Source organism: Spea bombifrons, chromosome 10, assembly GCF_027358695.1.
Source record: "Spea bombifrons isolate aSpeBom1 chromosome 10, aSpeBom1.2.pri, whole genome shotgun sequence".
Lineage (NCBI taxonomy): Eukaryota > Metazoa > Chordata > Amphibia > Anura > Pelobatidae > Spea > Spea bombifrons.
Window position 1 is genome coordinate 14,059,502 of NC_071096.1, and position 18,516 is coordinate 14,078,017.

The 18,516-nt window shown below is 41.1% G+C and overlaps 1 protein-coding gene across 2 annotated transcripts in view; it reads right to left on the reverse strand.

Annotated features, from left to right (window-relative positions):
* Window positions 1–18,516, reverse strand: part of CHID1 (chitinase domain containing 1) — a 138,903-nt gene that overhangs the window by 82,584 nt on the left and 37,803 nt on the right. For both annotated transcript variants that reach the window (XM_053448620.1, XM_053448619.1), the window contains exon 9: window positions 440–541. In XM_053448620.1, the coding sequence (XP_053304595.1) occupies window positions 440–541 (102 nt within the window). The remainder of the gene's footprint in view (window positions 1–439; window positions 542–18,516) is intronic.

An 18,516-nucleotide genomic window follows, 5' to 3' on the forward strand; every position in this document is an offset into this window, starting at 1 on the left:
CTTGCTGGCTCTCATAGGCTTGGTTACAGGATAGCTCTGAGCCTACAAAAATCACTAAACAAAATATTCTGCCCAGTTCTCTTAATCAGGAGCTTACCAAAGCAATAGACACATATATGAAACATACCATAAAAGTAAGATAATGCAGACTGATCAATGGCTGGCAGTAGCATTAGAAATCAAACCACTGGTACGCTATGAACACAAGTGCCTTAACAGACATATGAAAGGTCTTGAAATAGAAAGATTTAGTGTGTATAAGAAATATTGCGATTGGACATCAGAGGGGTAGATGAGGGATTTTTTTTTTTAAATAAATTGTTTGACATGACTGTTCTTTAAAACGTCCACCATTTTGCCTTATTTTATTTACTACATTCTGTCTGCTTAATTAAGAACAACCTTGCCTCTCCTCTGCTATAAGCATATCAGTCCTTACCTTTGTGGGTTTGAGTAATCATAGGTCATCAGACTAAAGCTGTCCACAAAAGGAGCCAATAAGTCAAATTCGTTCTTCCCAAACATGCCCAGCTGGTCAGTGCTGAAAGAGAAGACATTAGAAACATTAACAAACTGGATTCTCAGACCCATACCCATTACAGCAGAAAGTCCTTTAAAAGTGGAGGCAGCTAGTTTGTTAACTACAACACTATAATTCTTAAAAACAGGGGGTTATCTCTGTTTCCTGCTTCAACAAAAAATCTTTGGAGCTGGAATATGAACTACATTCTGCATAAAATAAATGAAATGCTTAGAAACGTTAATGTCCATGGAGCAAATGTTGTTTTAGGTTATTAGTGTCTTTGAAATCTCTGTAAGGGATGTCAACCTTTGGTAGGTAAAGTATGATACAACCTTATAATTCATAAAAAAATAGGTTTGATTAATTGTAACAAAAGTGTTAAGATTTTTCTACAGAAAAGTTACTAGTTACACAATGCTTTAAATACTTTGTAACAAATCTCAGTACTCGTGTTCCTCGACTGCTGAACTTCTCACTTATCGGCCGATGTCGGAAGATACAAAAGTAACAGCAAAATACACAATTCTCAATCAGGTACTCTTTTGCACACTGCTCAGTATACGCATTCGGCCCACTTTAGCACAGTAGGGGGTTACTATTGTAGTCTTTGGGGAAAATGGTCAACAGATGGTCTCCCCGTCCGCCCCATTTACCGGTGCTTCTGAGTTCCTGGTGTGTTGCCGGGGTAGCGTGTAGATGTCTACGCGGATCGCGTAGAGCTCTACGCGCTGCCCTACGCGATTCGCGTACACAACTTCCGCCACAGCCGGGAGGACGTGCGGCTAGCAGCGGGGGTTGTCTGCGTCCATCGCACAGACCTTCCCCAGCTGTCAGAGATCAGAATTCTCTGTGACAGTCGGGGAAGATCTGCGCGATGGACGCAGACAACCCCCGCTGCTAGCCACACCTCCTTCCGGCTGCAGCGTAAGTTGTCTACGCGAATCGCGTAGAGCTCTACACGCTGCCCCGGCTACATGACAGGGGACTCAGAAGCTCCGGTAAGTTTGGGGGGGGCGGGGGAAGGGAGTGTTAAATGGGGGGCATAAGGCATTTCTGTATGCAGAGTGCTCTGTGAAATGCCTTTTAACCCCCTTAATGCTGCTCTGCCTCCAGAAATGCCATTTTAACCCTCTATACGCCACTCTGCCTCCTGAAATGCCTTTAACTTCCCTATATGCCACTCTACCCTGTAATATGCCTTTTAACCCTCTAAAGGCCAGAGTGGCATATAGGGGTATAAGGCATTTCTGGAGGCAGAGTGGCACATAGGGGATCAAAAGGCATATCATGGGGCACAGTGGCATATAGGGTTAAAAGGCATATCATGGGGCACAGTGGCATATAGGGGGTATAAGGCATTTCTGGGGCAGATGTGCATAACTGGGGGGGGGCAGGTTGGAAAATAGAAGGAAATAAAACCAAATATTTTTCTCAATCATAGCTTTTATAAAAAAAATAGTTTATATGAATTAACATTTACTGGTAAAACTTTTTTCCTATAGGGTCGTCTTATATTCAGGCTTTTTCTTTTTTCCTAAATTAATATTCAGATTTGGGGGGTCGTCTTATAATCAGGGTCATCTTATGATCGAGCAAATACGGTATATTATATATATATATACATACATACACACACACACTGATCAGCCATAACATTATGACCACCTGCTTAATACTATGTAGGTCTCTACAGCAATGACCCATCGAGGCATGGACTTCACTAGACCTCTGAAGGTGTGCTGTGGTATCCGGCACCAAGCCGTTAGCAGCAAAACCTTTAAGTGCTGTAAGTTGCAAGGTATAGCCTCCATGGATGAATCCTGTTGCCATGTGTCCTCCAGGTAAGTGACGCACACGCAACCTGCCATCCACATCATGTAAAAGAAAATGTGATTCGCCAGACCAGGCTCCGTGGTCCAGTTCTTATGCTCATGTGCCCATTGTAGGAGCTTTCTGCAGTGGACAGGGGTCAGCGTGGGCACCCTGACTGGTCTGCAGCCCCATACTCAACACCTTTCTATCAGAACCAGCATTAACATTTTCAGCAATTTGAGCTGCAGTAGCTTGTCTGTTGGATTTGACCACATGGGCCAGCCTTTGTGTGGGAATTGTCATGGTGTTGAGTGGTACTTAAACTCAAGGTCTTATGATAGAGTACTTGCTGTGCTATGACGGGACTCTTGCTCAGCTCTTAAGGTCTCACCATTTGATATGTATAGAGATGAGAAATTTGTGTTACAGAATAGAGAATACAGAACTTGTGGTGTGAGAGTGGCTAAATGGAAATTTAGATCCAGACTGCTTTGAAGTGTAGTAGAGATTGCTGTGGTTGATTGGTAATGCGTAAATGTTCAGGGAGGGTAGGAGAGATGCAAATATCTCTCTTGCGCAGGCTTACAAAAGGAAGTTTTATTTCCTTAAAGAGTTTAGAAATATTAAAATACATTTCTTATTACCTAAAAACAAATCCAAATATACAAAAAAAAAGATCAGGCAAGAAAAAGCTAACATACTTTTTTGCAAAATAGTTATAATAAAGAGCAAATGCATTATTATCAGGGCAAACATTGTCGTGCTCTGCTGCTCAATAGCCCATTTACAAGAAGTTCTCCGATCCTATCGCTCAGCAAAAAATGATGGCAGGGATAGACATGAGTTCAGGGGACGGCTGGGGCACGGTGGATAAAGACATAGCTGTATACGTTATAACAATTATTTTCTCTCCATGTGATAAACCTCTCTGATATTATTTGCTACTCTGTATAGTCTTCTCCACCGTTGCTAGGCAATGTTTACAAGTAAGAAGAGATATGCTATATAGACCCTTCTGAGGGGAAAAATGACAAGCTTAAAAAATGTAAAATAGTATTTTGGTGAATAGCTGCATCAAGTGCTCTTACAAGTACTTCTATTGCCAGGTATCTCCTACAGATGTTCCCTGAATGCGAAAAATTTATAGGTTGGAGACTCTCTTTCCAATATGTAGAGAAAAGCATAGGGGATTTGCCTTACAATACAAAGTGAAATATGCAACAAGAACTTTCCTATATCAATGAAACGGGGCAGCAAACTAAGAATATTATAGCCAAAGTATGTGAAATCCCAAATATAATGAAATATTAAAGGACAGTGAGAACACAGGGAAAAAGCTATTGAAAGCAAACATAAAATAATTGCAAGAACATGGCACATTTTTGAAACTAGCTATGTACAGCAGAGCTTGACAAATGTATTTTTAAATCTAGGAGCCAGCTAAAAAAGCCAGGACTTTTTTTTTGCCCTGCACCCACACTTTGCCCTGCACCCACACTTTGCCCCCACACTCAGTCTCACACTTTGCCCCAGCACCCACACTTTGCCCCAGCACCCACACTTTGCCCCAGCACTCAGTCTCACACCCAGCCCCAGCACTCAGTCTCACACCCAGCCCCAGCACTCAGTCTCGACTTATTGATTAACAGTTCATAAGGTTGAAAAAAGACCAAAGTCAACCTATATACATATTGTGTCCCTACTGTGTTGATCCAGAGGAAGGCAAAAAACCCTTATGAAGCAGATGCCAATTGCCCCATACCAGGGGGAAAATTCCTTCCCGACTCCAAACATGGCAATCAGAATAAATCCTTGGATCAATGTTCTGTCCCTATTAATCTAATATCCATAACTTGTAATATTATTGCTTTCAAGAAACACGTCCAGGCTCCTTTTGAACTCTTTTATTGAGTTTACCATTACCACTTCCTCTGGCAGAGAGTTCCATAGTCTCACCGCTCTTACTGTAAAGAACCCCCGTCTGTGCTGGTGTAGAAACCTTCTTTCCTCCAGCCGTAGAGAATGTCCACTTGTTATCACCAATCACAGTCCTGCCCAGACATACCCAGGTTCCAGCATGTACTGGCTGACTTGGCATGATAGGAGTACATGCTGTAACCTGGCTTGCTGCCCCCCCTTGTGTATTGATGCTGCACATCACTTAGAGCCCCACGTGCCATGCTCCTCCCCCCACTTACACAACCATGCTATCACACACACACTCATTCATATACTCATTCATACACCCTCCTTCACCCCCTTACCTGCACTGCAGATCTCTCACACGCAGACTTCCATAGGGGCTGCTTCTATCTCTGTCTCTCTGCACAAACTTCTCTTGTCCCGCCCACTGGGGGGAGGAACAGAGCAGTCATGTGACTCCTCTGGTTTCCTGCGGCCAGCACAAGAGACGCTGCTTGTTAAGAGCAACGCACAGCTAAGTAGTGCGGCCCCTGCGGGGATTATTTTCGGCTGTTTTTTTTTTTTTATTTAGGCATTTTGCCGAATATGTGTTTCAGCCACCAGTTTGGCTCACAAACACCTAGGCGCCAAAATTATCAGTAGCCATGGGGACCTGGCGCCTGGGATTTGTCAAGCCCTGATGTACAGTATCTTAAAAGTTTACCTGGACAAAGTTAAACGCTATTGTAAACTCAGGCGGAGAGAGCAGCAAGGGAGAAAAGATACTGAGTGTGAAGAAATTTACAAAAAGTTGGTTGAGAAAAAATGAAGTGAGAGACAGAAGCCAAATGGAAGTGAAGCGAGGTAAATCAGAAGTAGCTGGACTAACAGGAACAGAGGCAGAAAGTAAGAGCCCCAAAAGATACAGAAAAGAGGCTGGAACTTAGAGAAGGAAAATAGAAGATTAAGGAAAAAAAGAAAAAGGGAATGGGTGAAGAAGTGACATTTGTCTCCAGTGCTTTTATGCAAAACATACCCATAACATATACACACACATCCTTTCCCTTACCCATATATGTACACTAACTATCCTTTACTCATACACACACACACTTACTTGTGGCTCCTGTTTCACCATCAGGTAAATGCCTCCCTCCACAGCCCTCAAGTCACCCCTCTACAGCTCCCAAATGTCCACCCCTCCACAGTCCCTTATTCATACTTTGGAGCAGTTTCTATTGGAAGCTACTAGCATAGTCTTAACAGTGCAAACTGTGAAGGTGACATCAGAGTGACATAGGACAGAGAGAAGAGCACTAACACACAGACACACAGAAACCACATCCAGGAACTCACACTAGCACACACAGATACATAAACATACACACAGACATTCACACTTTACACTTTACACACAGTTACATTAACACATCCAGACACAGAATAAGCTGCACAATCATACAAAATATTCAAAAAATATTATACCAAAAAGCACATTTATATATTAAAGTCAATACCATCAAAAAGCATACAAGTCTCAATAGGTGAGTCAAAATAGTATTACTACAAAAAGAATATAACAAAACATCCAAAGCAAAACAAAAAAATCAACCTCCAAAGGAAGGCTTTTAGCTGAAATGTTGAGGTTTTGTCCTGTTTTACTGCATGCTCTTGTCTCTACTCCATAAGTGATTCTTATTTTTGATGTTTTGTTACATGCTTTTTGCATTTATACTATTTTGACTAGTCTAGTGAGACTTATATGCTACTGTCAACGTATTGGATGATATTGGTTTTAATATATATGGGTAGGTATTTCTAAACATTGACATCTTATTATAATGACGTAAGTATTTTAGATTAAGCTATGTGTGTTTATAAGATTATCTAAGATCAGGATAGAATACCGGAACCCTGGAGCAAAGAATGGACAGTAGAGAACCAGTGGACAGTTGCGCAACAGTTGCGCAACAGCCAAACTGGGTCAGTAACCTTGAAGTCCAACAGTAAATAGCCAAAAGCAGGGTCAAACTCAGAAATGGCAAGAAAAGCCTGGTCGGCAACGGACAGCAACCGAAAACCCGAATCAACACAGAACCATAGTCAAGAACAGGGAGAGTTAGGAACCAAAATATGAAACAGGCACTCACTCAAAAATCACAAAAAACCACACAGGGCAAGGAGAAAGTGCAGGCTCAAGATTTAAATAGATGAGGTTGCCATAAAATGAGGCAAAAAGGATCCCTTTAAGACCTTTCATGTCAATTGTGTGCACATTGTGTGTTCATGTGATCACACTACGCAAGGCATGCCTGGTTTTGGGCCTACTCGCATGGCGGGGGGTGCAGGGGGAGGAGGACGTGATGCCCAGCCATGGATGTAACATCTAACACAGATACACGTATATCAATTATTGCACATCAATAAATACACAAACCCAATAGAGTTCATAGAATTCCTGGTGAAGCTATGAATATGGCGTTGTAAATACACTTACTACACATCTCAAAATACTTGATAGATTCTGACAACTTACACTTCTGGGAAAGGAACAGGTATTGAAGGTCAATTTTCTGTATGTAACAAAGAATATCAAACATGAGGGAAGTAACATTCTCCCCTCAGTCCACAGTACTCAATGGATTAAAATAAAAAACAACATGTGCCAAGCTGACTTTTACTGCAAGTAAACCCAAAGAAATGTAATAAATCACTTAAAAATGAGTTACACAATATAAAATAATTGTCTATGTCTGCAGTTCGGGAAAGTCAGGGCACTGTGGGAAAGAACAGGCCTCGGGAAATACATCTAATCCTAGAAATTGATTTTAATTACTCACAAGGGCATACAAATAAAGGATAATTGAAACGAGCATTAAATTTTATAGTTGACTGTATTATTTTGCAGTCCTAGAGAAAATGTGGACCTTTGAACAAATTAAGCATACACGGAACACGATTTTAGTAGGATCATGGTCAGCAGACCTTTTCAGTGCCATTAGAATAAGCAATATAATGGAAAGGGAGCTAAGCTCAACAGCAAACTTCCAAACAGTTCATATGCACATAAGAGTGACACTTAGCAGGAGTTAGTTAGCACATTGCATGGCTCCATGTTTCAATGAGATACCCATTGGAAAAACCAAAAGACTTTCCAGTGAAAACCATGTAATGCATCAACTAGCATCATCTTAGTTTTGCTAGAGAAATAATAGAAATGTACTGCTCTATGATATTTTGCTTGCCACCAGCAATGAAGGCGTTTTAAATAAGGTCTGTATTAACTATTTGTCACCTCTTATCTCCCAGGTCTTCAGACAGAACAATTAATTACTGCCCCTTCCAAAGTTTTAGTTTCACAATCTTACAATGAAATGTTCCAGCAAATATTATGTACAGCCTATATGACATCAAAACTCTGGTTCAATGTTGGATACTAGAGCCACTTGAACTGTCCAAAATGTGGGTGGGGGTTTCAGATCCCTTGCACTGTCTCTGGCCCTGTCCCTTCATCCAGAAGTTCATGGTTGGGTGAGTTTGGTGTGGAAGAACTTAACTGTGCTGCACAGATCCCTGACCTCAACCCCATCGAACATCACTGGAATAAACTGGACCAGAGATTGGGAGCCAGGCTTTCTCGTCCAACACCAGTGCCTAACCTCACAAATGGTCAACTGGATGAATGGGCAAACATCCCCAAAGAAACTACAAAATCTAGCGGAAAGCCTTCCCAGAAGAGTGGAAGCTGTTATAGCTGCAACTTCATATTAATGTCTATGTATTGAGAATGTGATGTCCCTTTCAATGTTATGGTCAGGTGTCCAATACATTTGTCCATATAGTGTACATAAAGATAGCATACCTACCCATATAGCCCTGTTTGGGGCACAAACCACTCTGTCCCACTTCCCTCCCTTATTTCCCTTTTTCTAGCACCGGGGTATATTTGGTGTGTATGGGTATCACAGTGTTCTGCAGCTCTAACAGTTACAATAATAGGTTATGCACATTACTTTTTGGCTAAATGCTCAAATAAATAGCTATCAAAAGGTCACCTAAAAGAAGCTTAACTTACCCCCTCCCCCCAAAAAATGTAGCCAGGCAGCATTGAACGCTTGAAGATGATTGTTTATATATTAAGTTGAAAAACATATACAATTAATCCTGGCACTTAATTATGTGACAATGTACATGTAGCACTGGTAGCATATCATAAAATATAAAATATATCGTTTTTATATAGTGCATATAAATCATTAAAATATGCTGGGGACTTGTGAAATAATTCCCACATTTCTGGAATTTAAAGTTGCTGTTCTGTAAAGTCCCCAAAAATCATTAGAAAAAAGCCATCAGGGGCTACGGAGACCTCAGTACCACTCTGTGCAATTGATTTTAGGACAAATGGAACCAAAGCAGAATAATATAAGAAAATGCTATTTTAGATGGATTTTCATATCAACATGAAACACATTAACTAAAATCTTATAGGAGACATTATATTTGGAAATATTCTAATACCGTCCCTTGGTAACAAAGATAAAATCTATAGATTGAAAAAACATAAAGGAACAAGCTGCTAAGGAATAAGATGGCATTTAGATTATTAAAGTTGGGACAGCTAGTGGATTCCTCCCAATGTTACGAGAAACACAGAGAGAGTCTTGCAAAAGGCAATCAGGTTAGCTAAAATGAATAATGAAACTCTGAAAACGCATTTTTGGAACTCATGTGCTTTTATGCTCAAATATATCAATACTAAAAGATGAAAAGAAAAAAAAAAGTATTGAGCCATTTAAATCGAACCAGCAAAGATCAATCCATACAGCATAAAACGTAGTCTATATATTGTGAATAAAAGGGTATTAACAGTTTTAAGATACTGATAAAAAACATACGTGCACGCAATATTAAAGGTTCACTTTACTGTAGGACATTTTATTACCTACAATGCACTTGACCTCCAAAATCATGTTTGACATGACCTCTGGCTTGACCCAGCTTTGTATGGGGGAGTCATGATTTTGCCACTCTATCCCCTGTCCCACACCTAAAGACCCCATTAACCACAACTGCCCCTAAATTAACCTTGAAGACCCCATTAACTACAACTGCCCCTAAATTAACCCTAAAGACCCCATTAACCACAACTGCCCCTAAATTAACCCTGAAGACCCCATCAACCATAACTGCCCCTAATTTAACCCTGAATACCCCATCAACCATAACTGGCCCTAAATTAACCCTAAACACCCCATCAACCATAACTGTCCCTAAATTAACCCTAAGCACCCCATTAACCATAACTGCCCCTAAATTAACCCTAAGCACCCCATTAACTATAAAGGCCCCTGAATTAACCCCCACCTCCCCTAACTTTCAGCAGCCCAAACATTAATTTTATACTCATTTTATAATCGATAAAAGTCGATTTAAACCAGGCCTAAACCAGGGCTCGACAAATCCCAGGTGCCAGGTCGCCATGGCGACTGAGAATTTTGTCCTGGCGCCTAGGTGTTTGTCAGCCTGCTACATCCCCAACAAAATGCCCCCACGTCGCCACAATCGTGGTGATCGCGGGGGCGCTGCTGCTGCTGTCTGCCCAGGTGTCTAGGCAGACCAGCACAGCCACTCCGAACCAGCCCCCAAGCCTGTGATCACTCCCATGGAGTGATTCTGTAGGCTGAAAACGCGATTGCCGGCAAACCAGCAATTGCGTTTTTAGCTGCCACAGCTGGATTACTGTTCTCCTGGCCAGTACACTGTGAGACCAACACGCAGGTAAGCAGCCTGGCCCCTGCAGACAATTATATTAAGCCGGTTTTCTTTTTTTTTTATTTCGGCCAATATATTTGGGCCACCGATTTATCGGTGCATCCCTAATCGTAAGGGAAAAAAGGAGAGGTGAACTGGTGGACCAATCATTTTGACAGGTGGAAAGCGGCCATATCAACGTGTCTATTATGGCAAATGGCTTCTTTCTGTCACGGTCAGGTCTGGTTTTCACTGCTCACAGTTAATATGGTTATACGTGCTTTTCTATAACAAATATTCCCATATTTCTTGAAAATCTTGCAGCAACATCTTCAAAAACAAAAAAGATGGGGTGACATTAACAATTTCCACTGTTTGCTATGTGGCAGCTCTTGACCTGAGCGCTTTTTTCGCTAGCAGCTTTTCACACTTAGACTTTTAGCTTCTTTAATGAGTAGATGAGACAGCGAGAGACTTTTAGCAGCAATAAATGGATTTAATGTTCACACCCTTATTTACCGACTGCCAACATTAGTATTCGAAATTTGCACCCTAGATTAGGTGCAAATTGTACCAGGTCACAGAACAGACAGAGCAAAGGGCACAGTAACCCCCAGGATGATTGTGGGGTTTTTGCATCAAAGTAACCCTGGGGCAAAACTGAAAACATAGCTTATCACTATAGCAACAAGTGGAATGGTCTTATCAGCAGCAAGGATCAAATATTGCTATGGTGACAAAAACACTTTTTAAATGTTGTACTAGAATCACTTTTTATACACAACTCTCTAATACATGAACTTTTCGATGACTTACACCAGGGCTTGACAAATCCTAGATAACTTTCTGGTGGGAACAGCTTGGGGAAGGCCCTTTTCTATTCCAGCATGGCTGCGCCCCAGCACACAAAGCAAGGCCCATCAAGACATGAGTTTGGTGAGGAAGAACTTGACTGGACACACAACCCCATCGGACGACTTTGAGATGAACTGGAACAGATTTTTGTTGCATCATTTACCATTAACTCTTTACATTACCCTCTTTAGTCTTAATACTCCACATTCACAAAAACAACCATGATCAAGTGCCCATGTTTTTATGTTTGAAATATTGGGATGTGTGGCACTCTGCAGCTTTGGGCTAATAAGAAAAAGCTTAATTTACGTCTTTTTTCCCCCAACACAGTCATTACGTAGGACACTGTCATAGAACTATGCCGAAAATCTCAGTGTTTGAGTCTAATCGACCTGGAATTGGTGTGCACAGAAGAGTGTTGGCAGCACAACCTCTTCACTGGATTCATACCGAATACATCTTATAATTACTTTAGTTCATTCTTTCAGTGTATGACTAGCTGTGAAGGACCTCAGGGTAGTGTCCGGTCTATGATGAAATCATTAATGTTCTTTAGGATACTAAAGGCAACACAAAGCTGGCAAGACGGAGCCTGGCCGTTACTTCTGAGAGAACAGAGAGAAAGGTTGTGTTATTACCTCTTCCAAGTCAATACCCATAAACTGGCTTTCTCTCTGAATTAAAATCGTAGAGGTTTAATGAACATAGCGGCTCATTCTCTGTTCACCCTGTTAGCTTGAAGAGGAAAATCTACTTAGATGAAGAAGCAAACACACAGATCGATAGCTAGAAGTAATTAAACAGCAAAACTGAAAATGCTAACAGAATCCATCTACCCATTGAATTTATTTTTACAAACAGCAGAGATCAGATCTTAGCATCCACAGGGTCATACAACAATTTGATGTCATAGGTGAGTACAATTAATTCCAGTCTGCCTCGATTGCCAACGGTTTAAGGCAGACAGGACAGCAAGCTGAAGTGTTGTTTCAAAAACAGAGAAATACATGAACAGCTACAAAATAGGTACTTCATATGCCACGTTACCTACTAAATCAATGACCTTGCTTTTTATTAAAGGGAAAGCAACTGTTTTTTAAAATAATTTATTGAAACTATCTATCTTTTATCAGTCAATATAACTGATATAGAAATATTTGGTTAAAAGGTAAGGAGCTAATCTGCTTCAGGAGGAGAGAGCTGCTGCAAAATGAATATAATTTATCAGTTCCCTGTCCTGAAGTTATCTCTCTTCTTCTAATCCCGTACTCTCTACAAAGTCTGCCTAAATCGATCAACATTCAACATCTTGATTATACAGAATAAATAAATATACCCCCCACATTTACTTAACCTCTGTTGAGGGGTGTGGCAAGAGGCAGGGTAGGCTCAGAACTGGGTGGGGCTAGGGTGTGGTCATCAGACAGCCTCAGAGAAAGACCCACCTCATAGTGTTTAGAGCATTGCTAGGTGGCCATGTGCAAGCTACAATGGACGGCTGAATTTATAGGTCGCTGGACCTTAAAAATCTCCCCCACTGGCACAAGATCCCCACAGTTCACAGAAGCAGGACAGCGGGGCAACTACCCAGGAGAGCACCTGTAAAACTGTGACTGTCCCATAAAAACCAAGGCATGCGCAATAATAATACAGATCCTGAAAACATGATGTAAGGAACAGCACCGTTGTATTTATTTAGGGCAGATTTCTAACATGTTTAATGTTTTTTAATCTGTAGAGACAATTACAAAGGTTTCTTACAAAAAAAGAGGCAGGTTTTTTTTTTTTTTACTTATCCTAACTGGCTCGACACACAAAGATGTGAACAAAAAACGACCACAACAAAAGAAGCTGGTAGTAGTGGAGGAGTTAATCTATTTGTTCCCAGGCTTTGACATATAATCAGGGCTCCAGTAAGACCCTTATGGCAAGCAGCATAAATGACCTTGCGTTTATGTTGAAACTGTGAATTAAGAGGATTGGGTGACACATTTAATAACACTTTTAAATGCTACTGAAGAGCTGCAGTGCACTGGGAAGCACATGGATTGAAGAGCTTTGCTTATCTGTATATGCAGAATGGGAAAAATACTGCAAGCATAAGATCTCGGGTGGCATTGCTGCAAGCCACAGCCTTATGTACCCTGCATCGAAGTTTAGGAAGCATCTCGTACAATTTTAACAATAGCCATTCAACCATCCGGTTCCGATGCAGGTGCAGAGGGCTTTTTCCAATACAAAAAACAAGCTTGCAAACACCCCTTTTTTCCCTCTATACTGAGTTATTGGAAAGATGAAGAATTTTAAGTCCATTCTATTCCATTATTACTGTGGGACACTTTAGCTTTAGGGTACTAAGATTTTGTAACCTATTGATACCTATTTAATGTCAAAATTATTCTTAATGCATATTAGATTTAATTTTTGTATGAATTCCAATGCATTTATTGGATACGTTCTTTGGTTAGAAAATAAGTATGCTTCCTACAGATGCACTGAGTGCTCCCACTCAAAGCACAAGCAGTTCAATCTCTTTAAAAAACATAACTGTTAATAATAAGAGTTGATTTAAAATTAATTCGGGTCCTCCTCGGCCAGGCAATTCATAGTAAGGCTTTGACATAATGACTGTACACTGGGTTATATAGGAATGGCATGGTGAGGGGAGCAGAGAAGTCCAGTAGGCTCTGAGTTTTGAGACAGGCATATCTCTGCCTTGGGCACAATTACAATAGCGCCGACGTCGCTCTGCCTCTCGTTTAGTGCATGAGAAAATTATTTCATGCTTTCCCATGGCATATTCATGTATTCCTGTAGTGGCAAACAAGGAAGAGCTGGCTTCAATTAGTAAGGCAGTAAGTAGCCCAGAACACATGGCTGAAAACACTTTTGGTAAAAGACAATCTCAAGCTGCAGGGCACACACATTTACCAACAGGGTAAACTTAATCCCAACTTGCTAGATAACACATTTAGTAGATGGCGCTGAAAAGCAGGAGTTTATAACATATTCTTTTTTTTTTTTTCTTTTTCTTTATAACATATTCTTTTATGATGTAAAACTGCACTAAATAAGCACGAAAGGGGTCTGGAACCACCAAACATACAAAAACTTACAAATCTACATGGTGACGGTAAACGGAGCCGACGCTGATTCGTTCCCTGTGATCTCACTTTCTGGCACTAGAAACCCAATGAATAGGAAAATGCCTGACATTTACAAGGTGAAGAGACTATTTGTCAGCGGAGAAGGTGATTTGTATAACACACAGCAGCTTCTGACTGCTTCGTTCATATCTTATTTTCCCTAATGAGTTTTCTTAAGACACACAGCAGCTCATTCCGTGTGTACACAGATTTTATCCCTTGGAAGACAACCGCTTACTAAAAGTGAACACTTGTTATCATCCATACTTAAGTAAATCTACTCCCCTCGATGTTAAATGAGCAATTTAACCTTGAATCTTAAGATGCGCGAAGTTAAGAACATCAGATATAGAATATTCCCCTGTAGAGGAAATAACACAATAACAGCAGGAATTCATATTTAAGTATTACTGTAAAGATTTTCCATTGTGATCTGTATGTTTCAATCCTAATTCCTGGTGACATTTTAGCAAATTCTCAGATATGTTCCTATGTTGGAAGGAACTAGAACTAAAATAATTAGGCTGAATACTAACTTACAGGGGTTTTGAATAGGCCATTCTTGCAGCTTTGGTCTTTTGGAATCAGCAGCATTTTCTAACACAGGCCAACAAGGCCTAACACATAAAATCCAAGGGGCAACAGCACCTGTACAGCTAAAATGCCTCTCCTTGCTTGCTTGAGTGCTGCTGCACAGTGAACCGGATGTGGAGATCTCTCTTCTTGTAACATGTCCATTTACAGTAAACAGGTGTGTGCTAAGAAGACACTTCACTGCAGCGCGGGGAAGAAGAACCCCCTTAGCAAGGAAGGTCCAATAGGGACCTATTCAGGGAAAGAAGAACCAGAAAGGAAGAAGGTAGGAAGAAGCTCATACCTAATAACCAGTATCCCAAAGATCTGATTGTTTTTTTAATGGCACCTCCACTAATAACTTCCTCTAGAGGCTCCACAGCTTCAGTCATCTCCATTGGGACAAATAGCTGGTGAATCTGCTTAGTATGTATAACATGGAAGTAAGATAAATATTTATGCTTTTGCCAGAATATAAAGCTGTCTCCCTGTATCACTGAAACCAACATCTTAACACCACTCCATAGCATTCAGCTAAACAAGCAATATATATTTTAATGACTGAAAGAATATTTTTCAAGAAAGAAAAAAAAACAGGCTTAACATGTAGACGGCAATGAATTATTAAGACGGCAATGAATTAGATTGCTGGCATGTCCAAAGACACCACAGGCGTTTCTATGAGCTGACTTAAGGCATAAAACAACAACTAATTCTGGAGCCTTGAATTGCTTAAAGACACACACCTGCTATCACTCACCAAGAGAGGCAGGGCTTCACCCAGAGACGCCAGGTGAAATCCCCTTCTCCTACCTTGGCAGTAATTGCATATTTGATAAGGAAAATGACTCACAGTAAAATGAATGGCTTCTACAGGGAAATGTTTCTTCTCACAACAGTGACCCTGATTCTCTTTCAAAGTGACAGTGCTGCTCACAGCTTCTGCCGAGAAGAGAGAGGAAAGGAAAGCATGTGTGAACAATGAATTAAAATTAGCAGAAAGTGGATGTGACTAGTGGTGTCTGCTGCAATCATTTAAGGGAGGTACACAGGGATAGAGGGATAAAAGTAGGAGGCAATTATAAAATGATTATATATTAGACATGTGCAAATGGGCCAAAAAGGATTCAGACATATTTTTCGGTTTCTTTTTGGTCCGTTTGTTTTCGGGCAACAAATGTTCAGCTATGTTGCCCAGTCCCCACATTCACTCTGATTCACTCACTCGTTCACGCTCTTTAATCTTCTTCTACTTCTGCATCTCCTTCTTTCTCTTCTCTCTTCAATCCTTAACCTTCCTTCTTTGTCCGCATCTCTGCGTACATAAACCAGCAAATTCCGCCTATAAGGCGGCACTGTGGTGACGTCCTCCCCGAACCTCCAACATTGCCCTCTGTTCAGGTGAATGAAAGCGTGAGTGAATGTTGGATGAAAATTCAGAGCTTTTTGCTTTGTTTTCGTAGGATTCTTGGGTCTGGCCTCATTATTGGGCCTTAATAAGAAATGCTGAAATTACTAAAATTCTGTAAGTTTGCAATCCGTACAAACCCACATGCACAAGTCTAATTCTGACTTCTTTATTTCCAGCAACCCCTGTCAAATATTCACCATATACATCATAATCCCGGCGCTCAGAATCACTAGCTGGTACACTTCGTGAGGAAGAAGTGAAACAGGTCTGTATGAATAAAACTCACACTCCCTTTATCTTGGGCCTGTTAGAGTTGACCAGATGTCTCCGGCTTATGTCCTCAGATGCAGGGACAGATTTACTTCCACAGGGGCCCTGCTGTTTTCTTGTGCGCACGCACTGTGCAAGCAACATCTCTTGTACGGCCCAGAGGAAGAAGGAACCCAGCAGAGTCACGCCAGTTTACCTCACATCACATGACACTGCTCTGTTCCTGCTTCTTCTGGGCGGTACAAGAGAAGTCTGCGAGTGTCACAGAGAGATCTGCAGTTCAGGTAAGGGGGTGGGGGAGTGCATATGAACGAGTATGCATGATTGAGGGAATGAATATCTGAGAATGAGGGAGTATCTGAATGAATGAGTATATGTGAATGAATGAGCACCTGTGAATGTACAAATATCTCTGAATGAGTATATAAATGAATGAATAATTGTTTCTGAATGAGTAAATTAATTAACACGTGTGTGTGATAGCATGGATGAGTAAGTAGAGGGGAACATGGCCCAGGGAGGCTGTTTGTAGCTAGGATGCCACAGGCAGGCTGTTTGGGGGCAAATATGGCAAGTCCTATGCTTCTAATCTGGGTCCTGTGGATGCCATCTTGGCGCCAAAGGGGTTATGCATGGGTCTTCAAGGGGATGCTGGCTGGGGGCATCAAATAAATCAATACTAAAGGTGGTAGGATTAATATACAATGTGGGGTTAGCTCGGGGGCAATACATAAGGTGTGTGTGGGGGCATTAGGGTGACCACATAGGGCATGTTTTTCAGGACACATATAATTTTTACATATTGCTGACCAGCCCAGATAAAACGGTGCCCTGCTGTATGGGGGCATTAATACACATGCTAGCAGGAGGCGATACACAAGGGGCAAAAACACAAAAGGGAGGGTCAACAACAAAGCAGTGTGAAAAATACTTTTTTATTGTTGTAGCATAGCCCATCCGGATGTGGGTATCAGCGTGGCAAAGCCTGTCCTGGTGTGTGTTTGGGTGTTGGTGTGGCAGAGCCTGTCTTGGTATGGGTGTTTGGTTGTCGGTGTGGCAGAAGCCGTCCTGGTGTGTATGTTTGGGTGTTGGTGTGGCAGAGCCTGTCCTGGTGTGTGTGTGTCTGGGTTTAGGTGTGGGAATAAAAAGAACTGTTATTTTTACTTATCCAGAGATAAAACGTGCTCCTGAATTTGTAGTCACTTCAGAGGGCAAAACTTTCTAGGCTCAGAAATCAGTGAGAGGAAAAGTAAAGGTTTTGTGTAAAAGGATTAGGGAAACTAAATTGTGACTTCAGGTGTCCTGTGTATGATGACTTTTTTAGTGTACTGAGGTACTTCTAATCTCATCATATACAATTCTATCCTATAGTACCTGCCTAGCATTAATGTCAATTTTAATGCTACCAATTTAGCCACCAAAATCCTCAGTACCAGGCCAATGATGCTCTTAATCAGGCCCTGCCCAAAATATTTTAAGCCATTTTTGTGATCTAATGAACAAAATGTGAGAAATAACATATATATCATACAATTGTTTTATAAACACATACCAAATACACTGCATATATAGCTTGAATGAAATACCGTATTTGCTCGATTATAAGACGACCCTGATTATAAGACGACCCCCCAAAATCTGAATATTAATTCATGAAAAAAAGAAAAAGCCTGAATATAAGACGACCCTATAGGAAAAAAGTTTTACCAGTAAATGTTAATTCATGTAAACTATGTGAACAATTGTTTGTTAATAAAAGCTACGATTGAGAAAAATATTTTGTTTTTATTTCCTTTTTTTTCAACCTGCCCCCCCAGTTATGCACATCTGCCCCCAGGCTTGCCACTCTGCCCCAGAAATGCCTTATACCCCATATATGCCACTGTGCCCGATGATATGCCTTTAAACCCTCTAAATGCCACTGTGCCCCATGATACACCTTTTAACCCTCTATATGCCACTGTGCCCCATGATATGCCTTTTGACCCCCTATGTGCCACTCCGCCTCCAGAAATGCTTTATACCCCTATATGCCACTCTGGAATTTAGGGGGTTAAAAGGCATATTATGGGGCAAAGTGGCATATAGGGAGGTATAGGGCATTTCAGGAGGCAGAGTGGTGTATAGAGGGTTAAAAGGCATTTCTGGAGGCAGAGTGGCATTAAGGGGGTTAAAAGGCATTTCACAATGCACTCTGCTTCTAGAAATGCCTTATGCCCCCCATTTAACACTCCCTCCCCCTCCCTTCTCCAAACTTACCGGTGCTTCTG